Raw genomic sequence first — 14,993 nt, forward strand, 5'->3', positions numbered from 1 at the left:
ATGTTGGAGAGATCACCAAGTACTCCACCAGCCTAACAATAAAATACACTGTAGAAGTGTTTTAGCATTAAGACTTAGGTAGTTTATCAGGTCTGCAGGTAAATGACAAATACCCACCATCACGATCAGATTACTCGAGAAGAATTTGCTCCAGAGCCCCAGAAATGTGGAAGACCTGAAACTAGTCTTCACCAGTGGTGGTCAGGGAGGAGGAAAGGGGGGTTAGACAAGTAAGCGATCGAGCACATGCTAGAAAAAATAATGTCTAGGGCGTATCCACCATAGTGACCAGAGGAGTTGGTATGCTGTTTGATATTAAAGTAAGCAGTAATAGAAAGGAATTTAGGGGCCACAGGTATCAAAGACATGTCTGCTGGGATGTTGAAGTTACCAAGGATGGGAGAGGGGATGTAGGAGAAGAGAAAGTAGGGATAGGGGTAAGTTTAGGGTTGGTGGTGGCTAGTTGATTCTGCAGTATTTCTTTGGTGCCCATGAAAACTTGGTCTATAGCTACACTGTACTCCTACACATACCATACACTAACACCATAAAGTAACAGACATACACAGACTGACACCATATACTCACAGAGAACATCTAAAAGTAACATGCCAACACCATACACTATCACACTGACTTTATCACTATGCATATAAATATACATACACTGACTACTCTCCCATCATCTGTGAAGCTCAAACTGCTATCCTTCCATCCCTCACACACCCTCACTCAAACTTCTTGTGGAACCCTGTTTTCACTGCCACTCACATTTCCTTTGTGAGACAACGTCCTCCTACTATGGGTTATGCATTAAATGACCCCACCGGGAACCTCAGTTATCGGACGCCTGTGTGCTGTGCTCCTGTTTTTGAGTAAGGAGAAGAGTTTGAGAAGAGCCAATACACAAGGGGAGATTCCAACCTACTGTTCAGTCTTGGCTGTCTTAAGAGCTGAACTAGTGGCGACAGGGTTGGTAATGACTGTAACGTTTGGTGGATGGAGAACTTTGGGGATGGTCTAGGCTTTCAGGATTTGGGCCCCTTAGTTCCAGTTAAGATTAATGTTAATTCTACAGCATAAAAAGACATTTTAGACTTACAACTTCGTGGCACCAGTTTGGGGAAAGTCCTTTCTTGCTCCAGCATGATTATGCCAAAGCGAGTTTGGTCTGGAGGAACTCGAGTGGCCCGCACAAACCCCTTACCTTAACTTCACTGAACACCTTTGGGATGAACTGGAACGCTGATTGTGAGCCAGGCCTTCTCGTTGAATGAATGGGCACAAACTCCCACAGCCACACTGTAAAATGTTGTGGAAAGCCTTCCAAGAAGAGCAGAAGCTATTATAACCGCAAAGATGTGGGGGATTGTCCATATACTTTTGGCTATATAGTGTATGAATGTGCCCAACAGCCTACAGGTTGAGAGTGAAATCATTCTTATATACAAAGGTGCAACTATCACCAATATATATCGGTATTCCATTTAACTTAAATTTAACTCTGCTGCATAAATGAAATTAAATATAAAATATAATGTGTCTGACTGTATTCTTTGAAGGGGCCATAATGTTCTACATGCACAACAGGTGCAGCATGATTCAGACCCATCCACCTGCCTTATGCCTTTAAAGGACTTTTGAAATGCAGGAAATTCCATTAAGATGTTTTTTTTAAGTTCATAGTAGTAGATTTTAGTCATTTACATCCATTCAGAACAAAAAAAAAGTAATTTAAGATGTGAAGAAAGTTCCACTAGTTATACTGGGGGCGTGTTTAAGGAATCAATAAATAAGTTTTACAGTTTTATTAGAGGTTGGCTCAGAGTCATGGGAGTTAAGTGACAATACGAGGGAAGGGATTAACTATTTATTTAAGCAGCAGAAAGTTCCACAGTACTTTTAGTTTCCACCCGTCAGCAACACAAAGGCGGTATTAGGCACCGCCAATCTGCCTCCTCTACTGCCCCTGACCAAAACGAGGAGCATCACGTGACCGTCCAGGGGCGGTGGCCGAAAAGCACCCGTTTGCGCGACAGCGTGACACGCAAATCGGTACGACAGGCGCGGCATACGGGCGGCGAGAGTGAGAGGGGTCTGAGGGCTGCTGGGGCAGGGTGAGGGCGGAGGAGGCGGCGCTGCCATTCCCTGTGTGTGTGGCTGGTTTCCTGTATCCTCGCACCCCCGGCTCCCGCTTCCTCTCTCTTGTCTCCCAAGCCCTTCATGTGAGGAGGGGCCCCCGCAGCTCGCTGCTCTCGACCGGGGCAGAGAGAAAGAAGTGGGGGGAAAGGGTAGTTTGTTTCCCCGTGTGAATACAGAGCCTCCCTCCACTTCCCAGGTGCTCGGACAAGAGCAGCCCGAACCGCAATGGCGTCCAACACGGACAGGGAGATCATCCTGACCGACTATCAGGTGAGGTGGGGGCCCCTAGCGACCCTCGGACAGAGAACGGACCTGTTGCCAGATACCTTGCCCGCTCGAAGAGAGGTCCGCGCTCCTTGTGAGGCTTTGTACGCTCCCCAGACAGCTGATCCCCGGCTACAGCTGGCTCCGCGATCGGGGAAAATAATAAAAAAAAGTTTCCTTGAAGTGAAATATTTTTGCAGAAACTTTTAATCCCGGGCGAGCACCGAGACTCCGGCGTCGGGCATGTGTGCGCCGTGTGTAATATGGGTGTCATTCATTGATGTGCAAGTGCATTAAAATGCCACAAAGAACCGGATCTGTAACGCTGATGTGCAGATACACTAGCGCGGTATAGCCGTGCCGATCTCCGTGACCATTGACTTTATTCATGAGAGGGATACTGGAGCTCTGCTCAATGGAAATGTCTCAAGGAGTGTGTAATGTATGTGTGTGTGTGACACAGGTCTGTGTGCATGATTTACACCCAGGGCTACTAGAGGCAGATTGTGTAGCCAAAGTTCTGGCTGTAGATTGTAGTCATTGTTTGTGTTATTTCTCTAGTTGTCACACAGCAGAGGTAATTCCCAGCCCTACATGTTTGCTTAATGGCTTAATGTAACCTCTTTAGTGAGACGGTTGTTGTGTGCTTGGGGTTCTCTGCGTATCAGATCGGCTGGGTCGCATGCTTGTGTCAATGAATGTGAGACCTCTATGTTGCTGAAATATTTGGGTAGAAACACACAATTTGATCGCAGATAAGAGCTTGTAAAGACTCGGACCTTGATCAGTCTCGGATTTAGGATATCTTTATGCCAATCCCATGCATGTTTAAATTCCTTTACCGTGTCAATGTCTACTACTTCTGCTGGGTAGCTGTTCCATTTATCTACCACCCTTTCAATAAAGTAAAAGTTCCTTACATTACATCTAAGCCTTAGACCCTTTAGTTTTAGATCATGACCTCTTGTTCTGTCCTTTAGTTGGTAATTTCCCATTTTATGTGGTTGTATCGATATAGACATATGCTCTATACCCCCGATTGTAAACCTTATTTAGTGCTCTTTCTTATGCATCCACTTTTGTGCTTAGTATAACTGATGACCTGTTCTGAAAACCTAATCCTATTGAAAATAGCAAATGCAATTTAAGGATGAGGATAAAGCCGGTTCTTCTACGCTGCTTGACGCCTATCCTAAAGTCGGTTTGTCGGCACCCATCTTTCCAGCGTCTTCCATCAAATAGTATACCTTCTAATGAACCAGCAGGACAATTCCTTTTAGGAGATGCCGATCAGGGGTTGTTCATACCATATAAGTCCTTTTCCTGACCTCTCAGTAGACATCCCTGTCATGTTATGAATGGGCATGGCACAAAGACGTCCTGTGTAATGTTGTATTGGCTTTTCAGTAGCTGTCTGGTGTTTTTTTTTCTCGTTTTGATATTTTTGCTTAAGTTTCCTTGAGAACATTAAATGCTTTGCAGGGTTCTGAAGAAATATTTTAAATACTGAATCGCACTCATGGTTTGAAATAAAATGATTATACTTGGTGTTCAGTACGTGTTTGCTGTATTTTTGATATATTTATCCATAGTTCGGAAATGTACTTTCTTCCCCTTTGAATGAGATGTTTGGAAACCTTGGTCGTCGTGATGCATTTCTCATGCCTTTTCCGAGCGATGTGGGTTATTTTTTTGTTTTCCTGGTTTGCTGTGTCACGTTGACCTTGGTTAGCTGTGCGCATCTATCTATATCCCCACACATTTACATTTTTTTTCCAGTTTTTACCACACACTGAATTTCCTGTTTATTGTTGGCTGTAATTTATGGTTTCCTTGGTGTCTGCATGTCGGCCATGGTCCATTCAAATGGCTGACCTAATTTTTTATTTATTTTATTATGTGGGTATTTGCTGTTGTGGATTTGTGTACTCTTGTTTGTTATAGATGCCGCTAAATAGGAAAGCTGCTTCTGTTTTATACTCTTGATTCTGCCAGAAAACTGAGTTATTAGTTAAAGCAAAATTAGTGTTTAGCACTTGAATCACAAATGCATATTAGCTGCTTCTTTCATGGCAAATATTTGCTTATTATGGAAATGACCTGTATTTACCTGCCGCTGGTCTTTGTGTCGCCTTCAGGGGGCACAGAGACAAATTTTACAAAGGACTTATTACCGCTGTCTTTCTCTGTGTAATTGAGTTAAAAGTAAGTGTATGTGTGTGAACCTGTGTGTAGTCCTAAAATTCTTAGCACAATATTGGGTTTGATATTTATTGTCATTAAAGCGGTTGCCTAGTTTCATAAATTCTTTAAAGTGTCTACTTCCTGATAATTTTTCAAACTGTCTTTTAGTTGAGACGATTGCTCAAGCTTTTCTGAATTATTAAGCCCAATGTTAGAGGAACAAGTGGGTTGGCTTTAATGTGAAGTAAAATGTCCCTTGTTGGCGACCACTTGCCTTGCAAAATATTCCTGTATGTTTTCCATACATTAACCTTTTTAGCTTGGTAGAGGAAAAGCACAATGACCCTTCTTGAGTTTGAATGCATGCTCTTATTGCTGTGTATGTATGTATGTATGTATGTATGTATATATATATATATATATATATAACACTTGTATCCTGACATTAGGTAATAGCACCAGGTACGCAAAGAACTGCATTTCCAAGTGAAACGATCCTTGTTTCCTTGACCCAGTGATCCAAACAGTTTTCCACTGACCCCTAAATAAAGGTATTGCTGTCTCTTCGTGTCAGGGAACTCTTTCAGTGGTGTGAATAACAAACACGTTTATCTGTGAAAAGACAGCATTTTCTCCCCACTGTTAGTAGTTATATCCCACATTTCATTTGTTTCATTATGTAGAATAAACTGTCATCTTGTTAGGAACCACTAAGTCAATGTATGTACACCATCATCTGCTCTTAGCAGCTGTCACACACACACACACGCTGTCTTTTCTTTGTATGGTTCTAATAGACTGCGGAGACTTGTATGTCGAACATGCCCATTTTCCTTTTAATGACACTGATGGCAGAGAAAAATATTTTTGCGCATGTAACAGAAACTGTTCATAGTTAAACAGAGTTCGTGCTTAATGAAGTCCTGTACGCTTTGTGGGTGGTGGGTAGTTTTTTGCAACATTGATTCCACCAGCTTAGGTAGGGCAGTTACCAAGCCTGGCAAGTTCCACCTGCATGAAGAACTGAGCTGTTCTTGAATAATTCAATCCACCAAAAAAATCACTAATTCCACTAAGCACTGTCAGTGAGGTGAAACTGCGACTCATGCAGACTCCAACGTTAGTGAATAAACACTTTAGTGTCTGTATGTTGCACTACAGACCTCAAGCCCCCCGCTTGTTTTGACTGTTTCCGTGGAGTTATAATTTAACCATGGCTGGAACTACCTGTTAGCGTTTTGTTTGGTGCTGAAATCTGTTTGCCCAAAATACCAGCCTGTTAATAGGAAGAGTCAGCGGAAAGTGTTGAGAGTTGGGCCTGTCTAATAGATTGAGCTAGGAGGTATGCCATGCGCATAGCCGTAAATAATTGGCTGCCAATCATTACATACACATTAATGCATATAATAGCGGCACCATTAAATGAACATTTTCCTGCTATGCATGTATTTTATCTCGCCCTTACCAGTTCACATGCGACGTGTACTCGCTGGCAGTCGGCTTCAGATTGCGTCTCGCTCTTACCAGTTCACATGCGACGTATACTCGCTGGCAGTCGGCTTCAGTGCTCACTCGTGCGAGATTTCCTACTGGTAAAGAAAGCATTATGATTAAAGCTGCCCTCCCCCTTTAAATTTGCTAAAAGTGAAAGTATATTGATTACGACAGTCTACATCCATTTTAGTTATTCAATACCAAAACTGTTGAAGGAATGCAGTATTTACAGCTGTTTCCCATCCCACGTCTGCTGTTAATTCTATAAACTCTTGTTTCAGAGTCATGTCGAGCTGTATATAGCGTTCATTATTAACATGTTTTGAGCAATAGGAACAAGCCTCAATCAACTGCATCATTTTCTGAGGCTAAAATTCCAGCTGAACCCTCTCATGTTACTTATTCTTTGGTCACCTTTGAGTGACAGCGACCAGTTCCAGCTGAAGAGTGCGGTATTTGGGGTAGAGTCACACGGTTCCAGAAGGCTGAACTCCTGGCCCTTGTTAGCTCTCAGGCAGGTGGGATCTGTGTTCTGTGCTAAGCTTACATGTTTAAAAATGTATTGCCTGAGATGTATTTTAGAGTTTGGATCTATGAGCAAGGTAAAAAGGTTAGGAGCCAGCTTTTTTTTCTTCTTCTTCTTCCTCCTTCCTACTCGTTCATGTTTTTATTTTCCTGGCCCCCAGGTGCCCCAGCCCCAAGGCGAGCCTTGCCATACACTAACATAAATTGACACACTCGGTAACAGACACACACACTAACATCTTATGCACACACGAACACCTCACAGTAACATGCACACATGCTAACATTCTGTGCTCATGTACAGAGATGCTAACGCCATACTCTAATACGCAAACCCTAACACTATATGCTGATATACATACTCATGCTAATGAGAGGCCTTTGCCACTTTCCACACCCCCGGCTAAATGCTTTGCCACAGATTTGTTCGGTTAAACACATCTCCCTGCACGTTATATGCCTTCCTCCAGTCAGCTCCGATGCTGTCTCAGGAACGCTGCAGGTTGGGGTCTGCTCAGGCACATCCGTGCACACATGAGGAAAGCGCTGCTTTGTGAATACCCATTATGTAGAAGAAATCGTCATGCTTATTGGCATTTGAGGCTTTGGTAGGTAACCCCGTGCTTCTGTAGGGCCCAGCCTTGAAGCAGTGCACTTATATGAACTTTCAGTTAAATCTATAGGTTGTCTGAGTATTATTTACCTACGGAATAACCTTTTGGTGCATTTATGTAGGTTTTGAGTCCCCCTCCCCCACACACACGTGAGCATACGGCTTTCTAACCTACGAAATGTGCTCAGATTTGTTTGGACCGAAAATAAGGAAGAAGGGGAGGAAAAAAAGCTGAGCCTTGCCCTTTAAGGTCTGACATACTGAAGTTCTGCCAACAGCTGACATAGCTTTTTCTGGCAAGGATCAGGCACTTTCACAATTGTCTCAACAGAAATAGTGGTGGCTGGGAGTGCTGCTGAAATTCCAGGGTCTTTGACCTAACAATAATACACGAAGTGTACATTTAGAGACGGTCGAATACGAACGATTCCTTCTGCAATGCCAAATATTCAAAAGTAACAAGATCGTTTAAAAGCAATAGGTGCGATTTTCTTGAAGTTTTGCCCTTGCAGCAGTTAATGACCTAGAACCCCATTAATCTAACCTTCTAGGTATTGGATGGCTGATAAATTTTTTTTACTTGTGGATGTGTTGCTGAATCCAGTTGTGTTTGGTTCCCACTGATACCTGATGTGTATTGTCATGTGAGATGTTCTTAAATAAAGCTAACAGTGTCATCGCATGGTACTTAAGACCATCGCCTGAGAAATAAAAATGATTTAAAGTAGAAACGGAAAGTAAGAGGCTTTCCGAAAGTATCTGAAGTTTTGTTTGCTGGGTGGCTTGCTGATACAGTCTACAATTGTAGTTGCGTTCTTATACATTGTTTACATTCTAAGGCAGGGCTTGACAAATTTGTTGTGAATCTAGGCGCCAGGTAAAAAAGTTAGGAGCCAGGATTTTTTTAAACTAACACTTGGTCAGGAGTGATCTGATCATCATCAGCCCACTTACTAAACTCACAGCGTTTGACCTGGAAGCACCCTGGACTTTCAGGTCAGTGCTGTTTTTTTTAATTCATTTTTTAATTTTATTTTTAACTCTTTCGATGCTGATGTTCCATTGGAGCACAGCATTGATTGATATTTAGTCCCCACAAGCTTGTGGGGACAAATGTTAACCCCTGCAATGCCACAAATGTGTCATACACAATTGTGGCATTGAAGGGGTTAATGCTGCACTGTCGCTCTCATGGAGCGATCAGGCAGCAGGGGAGGGTTGGGGCTGGTCTCCACACTCATGTGGAGACCAAAGAACCCTCTCCCCTGTCCCTGAAGCTGCCTCTGGTAGCTGGGACTCAATTGCTGGTCTATAGACCAGCCATTGCAGGGAGGGGAGTCTTTGATGACTGCTGTAGGCTTCCATGCCTACAGGAATCATCAAAGGGCTTGTGGGGGCTCGTTTTTGCTGTTGCTGGTCTGCCTGGGCTTCTAGGCAGACCACCAGCAGCAGAGCCCCGTACAAAACGGGAATTAACCCCTAAATGCCGCGATCGCGGCACTGAAGGGGTTAACGCTGCACTGTCGCTCTCATGGAGCGATCAGGCAGCTGGGGGGTGTTGGGTCCGGTCCCCACACTTGTGTGGGTACCCAATCAACACACAACCCCCTTCCCTGAAGCTGCCTGTGGCAGCTGAAAACACGATTGCTGGTTTTGCAGCAACCGCGTTTTCAGCCTACAGGATCACTCCGTGGGAGTGATCTCAGGCTCGGGGGTGGGCTCAGAGTGGCTGTGCTGTCTGCCCAGACTCCTGGGCAGACAGTAGCAGCAGCGCCCCTGTGTGGTGACTCAGCCTCTTACATCCACAATTTTTTCTGGATGTAAGAGGCTGACAAAACCTAGGCGCCAGGACAAAATTCTCTGTCGCCATGGCGACCTGGCGCCTGGGATTTGTCGAGCCCTGTTCTAAGGTATAGTCTGCTGCCCTGTATAGCCTTACCAACCGTGCATGTATACTAAAGCACTTAGTACTTTAATAGGCATTTTTAACCTGTAAGAAAAGAAGAAACAAACTTTTACCTTGTTACAAGGTGGTAGTGCTTACTGCATGTGCGGGGTTTCTCATCAGAGCCCCTGCAAATGTTACCCAAACCAGCGCGGGAGCTGCTATTTGTAGTGTTTGTTTCTGTAAAGACCTACCTTTTTGTTTGTACTATACTCAGAGGAGACAGATTTTAAGATGAGCCATCCCTGCGTTCCTGCAGCATTCCGTGAAAGTCTGCTGTACATCGTAGAGCCGGTATCAGAGTGGGCTGCGCTCCTCGAGGATCTTACAGAATTCATGTGTTTAGCTATTTTTGGAAAATACTGTGTATTCCTTGCCAAGTTCTGACCTCATTTTTAGACTTTATTTACTGAATATTTTATTTTTGTTTCTGTCTTTGGAATGGGCTCTTTTAGTGAAACATGGTGGTCACACAACACATGTAAAACTGTAACTCTGTAAAACATAATTAGGAGTTCAGAGGAACAATCTCATCAAAATATCAGATTTTCTGCATACTGGGATCTAAGATTTAGAGCGGTTTCATTGTACATCTAAAAGTAATGTTGGGTGTACAATACACTTTATCCTCTATCAGCAGTTCTTCCTTTACGAACACGAAACGCATGATGCAATCTCCCCAAATTCCAGATATTCTAGTCACTGCAGTCGAGGACTCCAGTTCAGATAACTTGGAGCAAGAGGAAAGTATAACAATGAGCTAATCTGAGCCTTTTTGGCAGCATGCGCTCATGGTCAGCTCTGCAGCAGTTGTGAGTTGTCCTCAACACAGAGCAGTTCCAGGTTTATTTACAAAATCTTGTAGTTCCAAAGGATCTTTACAGAGCGTTGACGTCCAGCCTTTGTAAAATGTCCCTTCTGAAAGGAAAATTGTTGTTTCTATATGACTCTTAATTGAGAGCTTTCAGACCATCTGTGCCTTTTGTAGTAGTGATTGCTTCTTGCAGACGTTCATAAACTATTCATGGATCAAATTGGTGCTGATATTTTGATCTATAGGCAAGATTCTGTTTGTGTGTGTTTTTTGTTTTGTTTGGTTTTTTTTATATACCAATGACATTACAAATTAATGTGAATTGTTCAGAAATGTCCCTTACAAACTAACTTTCAAACTAAAATTCTATATTTAATGTAAAAAAGAAAAAAGGTTATAGATGACCACATTGTCCTGTGCTTTTTATTGTGCCAGCATAAGAATTAGTAATCGCGTAAGCTCTCGAGACCTTGGATCTCTCTGCTTCCAGTGGAGTCATGGAATCTTTTGTACTGTTGGGTTTTCGGAGGTCTGGTCTTTCTAGATATTTGTGGGGGAAAGCTTTTCTCTTGAGTGCGTTTCATGGATGCTGCCATGTCTGGGCTGTTACCTGATATGTTACCTGGGTGGTATTGTTGTATGTGTGTCACCTCGAGTGACGCGTTTCTCTTGGCATCATTTGTGGTTTCTGGAAGGTCAGTGAAATGGATCTTATCTGCCTTTGCCTGTGCTGAATAATGTGGACTGTTGTCTTATTTCCGAAAGCTGCTGGAATCGGTTTGTGTAAAATGTTACTTCTGAAAATCAACACCGTGTCCTTGCACATGAACAATAACTCTCTATATTATATACTGCTATATATGTCGTATGCTCGGGTAAAATAACTTTGGTGCAGGATCGATAGAATGTGATATGAACGTTTGTGATGGGTGTGTGTATAAATACGTAGTTTGGTATATAACTTTTTTTGGTTGCTTACTTAAACAATAGGAACAATTTCGGGAGTGAGCCAGCTCTGGTCCTTATTCACTTTTTACATGTGAATTATTGGGTGTCTGTCAATGATCTTGTGTTTATATTCAACCCTGCTGAGCTAAGTGAGACGTGAGTGTGTCTGAAGTCTTTTCTATATATATATTTCTAGCACATCTATGATTTTTTTAGCTCTTTTATTAGATCTTTTAACAGAACCTAAGCAACTGGAATCATAATTTGGGAAAGAAGCCTGCTTAAGAACGGTCAAGCCCATGGTTCTAGTTTGGTTGCGTTACATACAGCCTTTCGGCGCTTTTATGGCGAAGGTAATCAGATGTTTAACGTGCAGCGGTTTTTGTTCTTTACCTAATTAGCCTTGCACTTATATCATGAAATGGCTCATGGTTACTATTGATTAATGAATGTCTGTTGGTTTATTTGCTGAAAAGCTTGTTTCCAAGAGACCCTTTTTTCATTTTTGTGCTCCTAATCATATCATCCTCCTAAAATAAAGGAGGATGTGATTGTATGAGGAAGAGTTAATGGGCTGTTAGGGAGGAAGGGAGGAACTTGCTGATGGTACCGGATTTTACTTGGTTTAACTAGCCAGAAAGCCCCAAGTGGCTTTCAGATGGCTAATGAAACCTCAGCTTTAATTGTCTTAAAGGAAGGAGCCTCCCAGTCAATATTTAGCTTTTAGCCATTCAGGGTCAGCATGAAATGTGCTTCTTCTGGATGGGGCTCTTTCTGCCCCTGATGTGTGTGTGTGTGTGTGTGCGTGTGCTTAGGGTAAAAGGTCACGTGTGTATATATATAATTAAAAGCAATGTGATTGTCACTGATTGAAATCACCCCTAGAAGTAATTAAGAGAATGCATGCTTCAGCAGCGAGTAATTAAAGGTAGAATTTACAGTAAATGATATATGTGGTATTTAGGAGAAGACGTCCTGAGCACTGGTTATAATAAACTTGTGTATCTTTTTACCTGTTAACTGTCAAGACTTGCAATCTGGTTAAGAGTCGGGGGTTGCTTTTAATGAATGAAAATGCTACCGTGTGTTTCCCTTTCCACCCTTTCTTACAATGAAGGGAATGTGCTTGTATTCGCACTATGGAAGGAATGTGTTTCACAAGCAGTCAGAATAGGGAAAGGTCTCTGCATAGAGTGCGCTGGTGCCTCGGACTGCCATAGCTCGGTGTCTGAAAAAGCCATTACTGTCATACCTGAGCCAGTGTTTCAATGGTATTGGTTATAAGGATCAATACTCTAACTTTTATGTTTAATTACCTTATGGGCAGTGTATGCAGGCAAACTACATCCCACACGGGGACAGATGTTTTTATATTTTACCCGGAGGCTACAAATAGGGAGGCCCTTCTATTGGCGTCTGAAGGCTAGAAACCAGCGAGAATCCCCACCTCTTTGTGCCAATGTTGCCATATGAATTAACCTATTTGGAGTTAAAAGAACAGTCGGTGTATAACCCTTCAATATAAAAATAAAAAGCCTTTGCGAAAAATCCCTTTTGCCCCGCACCATACGTGATGTGTAAATGGCTTCTGTCTGGCGTTGGCACCCTGGACGGTTGTTGACATGGGCTATTACTTCAGTCGTGACGTAAAGAAATCCCTGGGATACCCTGCCTATTGAGTGAAGTGTGAGCCTCTTCTTCTTGGACAATTGTGTCTGAAATGTGAAGGTATTTTGGTTCTCAGCCGAAATAAAATCTCTGTAGGCAGTCACAAAACCCATCACGGTGCACCTGCTTTTAAGTAGAACCTGAAATTTGATATTTTTTTCCTCTTCCTCAAGGCACTAAATATGTAAAACAAAACTTACTGCTAGTTATTGATGTACGAGGCTTACAAGACAACCTGCACCTCGGCAAACCATAATGTGTAGTGGTTGCAATCACTTTTTGTCTGTCGCCTCTTCAAACAAGCTTTTTTTTTTTTTTTTTTTTTTTTTTTTAAATAGAGGAGCCGCTCGATGATTAAGGTTTGAGGGTTACTTAAGAGATGGCATTTTAGGGATAAAGGATCAATTGCGTTCAGTATTTTTTATGTAAAATCTATAAATATATGCTTTTGAGAACTGGTATCAGATTACTGTATATGCAGACATGCAGTGTGCTGGTATGGGGTAGACAAAGTAACTTGAGCTACACAATGGCAGATATTGAGCTAACCTTAGAAGTATTATTAACACTTTAGTGCCAGTAAAAGATAAAAAATAGCAGGCCTTCTTTTGGAATATATAAAAATTGACTTTTAGTTGTACATTTACAGCAGAACTCATCTTGTGATGTTTTGGGTTCCAACACCACAGTGAGCTGATTCTTTATGGCGATGCTAATAAGGCCAATCCTTCCATAGACTTTCCCATGAGTTTTGGACTGTTTTAGCTTCTGGTTACCCTTCACGCCGCAGCAAGAGCCATTTTGCCCCTTTTTGTGATATAAATCATTGCATGATTTGTTTCCATCTGTTTGAAAACCAAAACCTTATTGGGAAAAACCAGCACTGCACCATATACATATACAGGAAAATGATATAGTATCTTTCTGGTTGTCCACCTAAGAAGTCATTGGTGTTGCTTCAGGCTGTCTGCTACGATAGACAAGACAGAGTGGGAATCTTCTAGACCTTGAATGGAGAATTGGAACCACTCAGACATTATTGTTCCCACTGACCTTCTCAGGTCCACAGCGTTAACTAATGACATAGGCAGTAGGATATATTCAATGGAACTACACAACCACGTTGTGTGCGCTAATTTTAAGTCAAGTTGAAGAAATTATGTACCAAATTACCTTTTTTCTTTATTATGGTTGCCTTGCCCAATAGCGACTTAAATGTGGTGTCTTGCTTCCTCCTATTGTTTAGGGGTTATTGATTTTTTTAAAAAGCTATAACATCATAAACCTCACTAATGGCTTCAATACAGGATGGTTTTGCCTGATTTTAAACACCAAGATGAATGTGACATAGCAGAATGGTAAGTGTCACGACACACCAAATTATTTAACGCCTCGCATATATGTGTGAAGCCTGCCATGTATTTCCTTTTGAAGGTGCGGAAAGGCAGAAATCAGCATGAGGTGTGTGTTTAGCGTTAGAGCTCTTAATCTACAACGTGCCCCACTTAACTTACACTTCCTGCTGGTATTCAGCCTACATACACCTTGCTGACAATTTTCACCGATTCACTTTAAGTACTTCTGTATTGTCATCAAAATTAGACTCCTTTCAGTGGGGCAATCGTATATATACAGTATGTGCTCCTGCATGGCTTCCCTGCCGCGCTCAGAACCTGAAAAACTGGTTTTCATTCATCGAAAATCAAAAAGTGAAACTGCACTTTGTCCTTCTAGGCTTTAGGGTAACTTTTAACTCGGTTCCCAAAGCTGCTCAGAAAGCAAAGAACGTTATGAAAGGAGTCATGAAGCTGCAGACGTGTTATCGTCTGAAGGCTCTTAATTATTCATTGGAATTGTAAATGGACAAAAGCTGCATCTCTTAGCATCAGCTATACCGTTTCAATAACTTACAGAGCAGCGCAGGTTTGTTGTTGCTTTTATTGCATTCTCATCAATCAACTTGGTTCTCCAAAGGATTAGGGAGTCTGGAACATCATATAGAGTAACATTTAACCTTTTCTACGATCTTGCTGTGGTGTTGAAAACCTAGTACCATTTTAATTTTCTCAGATCTGTTCTTCATTGCAACGCTTTTTAGCGTCCACAAGTCTATTGTAGGACCGTGGAGGGGTGGTTTCGTGATATGTATTTCAAACACATGGAATAACTCATTGTGAGATCCCTTTTTGCACCTAACTTGTATTTAGTTGAGGAGGGTGACTGTGACAACCTCTCATCAGAAGTAGTAGAGGCTAATATAGTGAGCAAATTTAAATACAGACGGGCATAAAGCTATCCTGAATTTAAGATAAGACCAAGGACTGATTAAAGTCTGAGTCTTTACATCATGGAACATGGGAATGTTTTCGGTGTGTTATAGTTAACACATTACTGTT

At 42.1% G+C, this 14,993-nt stretch overlaps 1 protein-coding gene across 1 annotated transcript in view; it reads left to right on the top strand.

Annotated features, from left to right (window-relative positions):
* The first annotated feature begins 2,058 nt into the window (after positions 1-2,058).
* PKN2 (protein kinase N2) overlaps positions 2,059-14,993 on the top strand; it is a 47,252-nt gene continuing 34,317 nt past the window's right edge. Inside the window, exon 1 of the mRNA XM_053469176.1 lies at positions 2,059-2,412. Within this exon, the coding sequence (XP_053325151.1) occupies positions 2,368-2,412 (45 nt within the window). The 5' untranslated portion in view covers positions 2,059-2,367. The remainder of the gene's footprint in view (positions 2,413-14,993) is intronic.

This window comes from Spea bombifrons, chromosome 6, assembly GCF_027358695.1.
Source record: "Spea bombifrons isolate aSpeBom1 chromosome 6, aSpeBom1.2.pri, whole genome shotgun sequence".
NCBI classification, from domain to species: Eukaryota; Metazoa; Chordata; class Amphibia; order Anura; family Pelobatidae; genus Spea; species Spea bombifrons.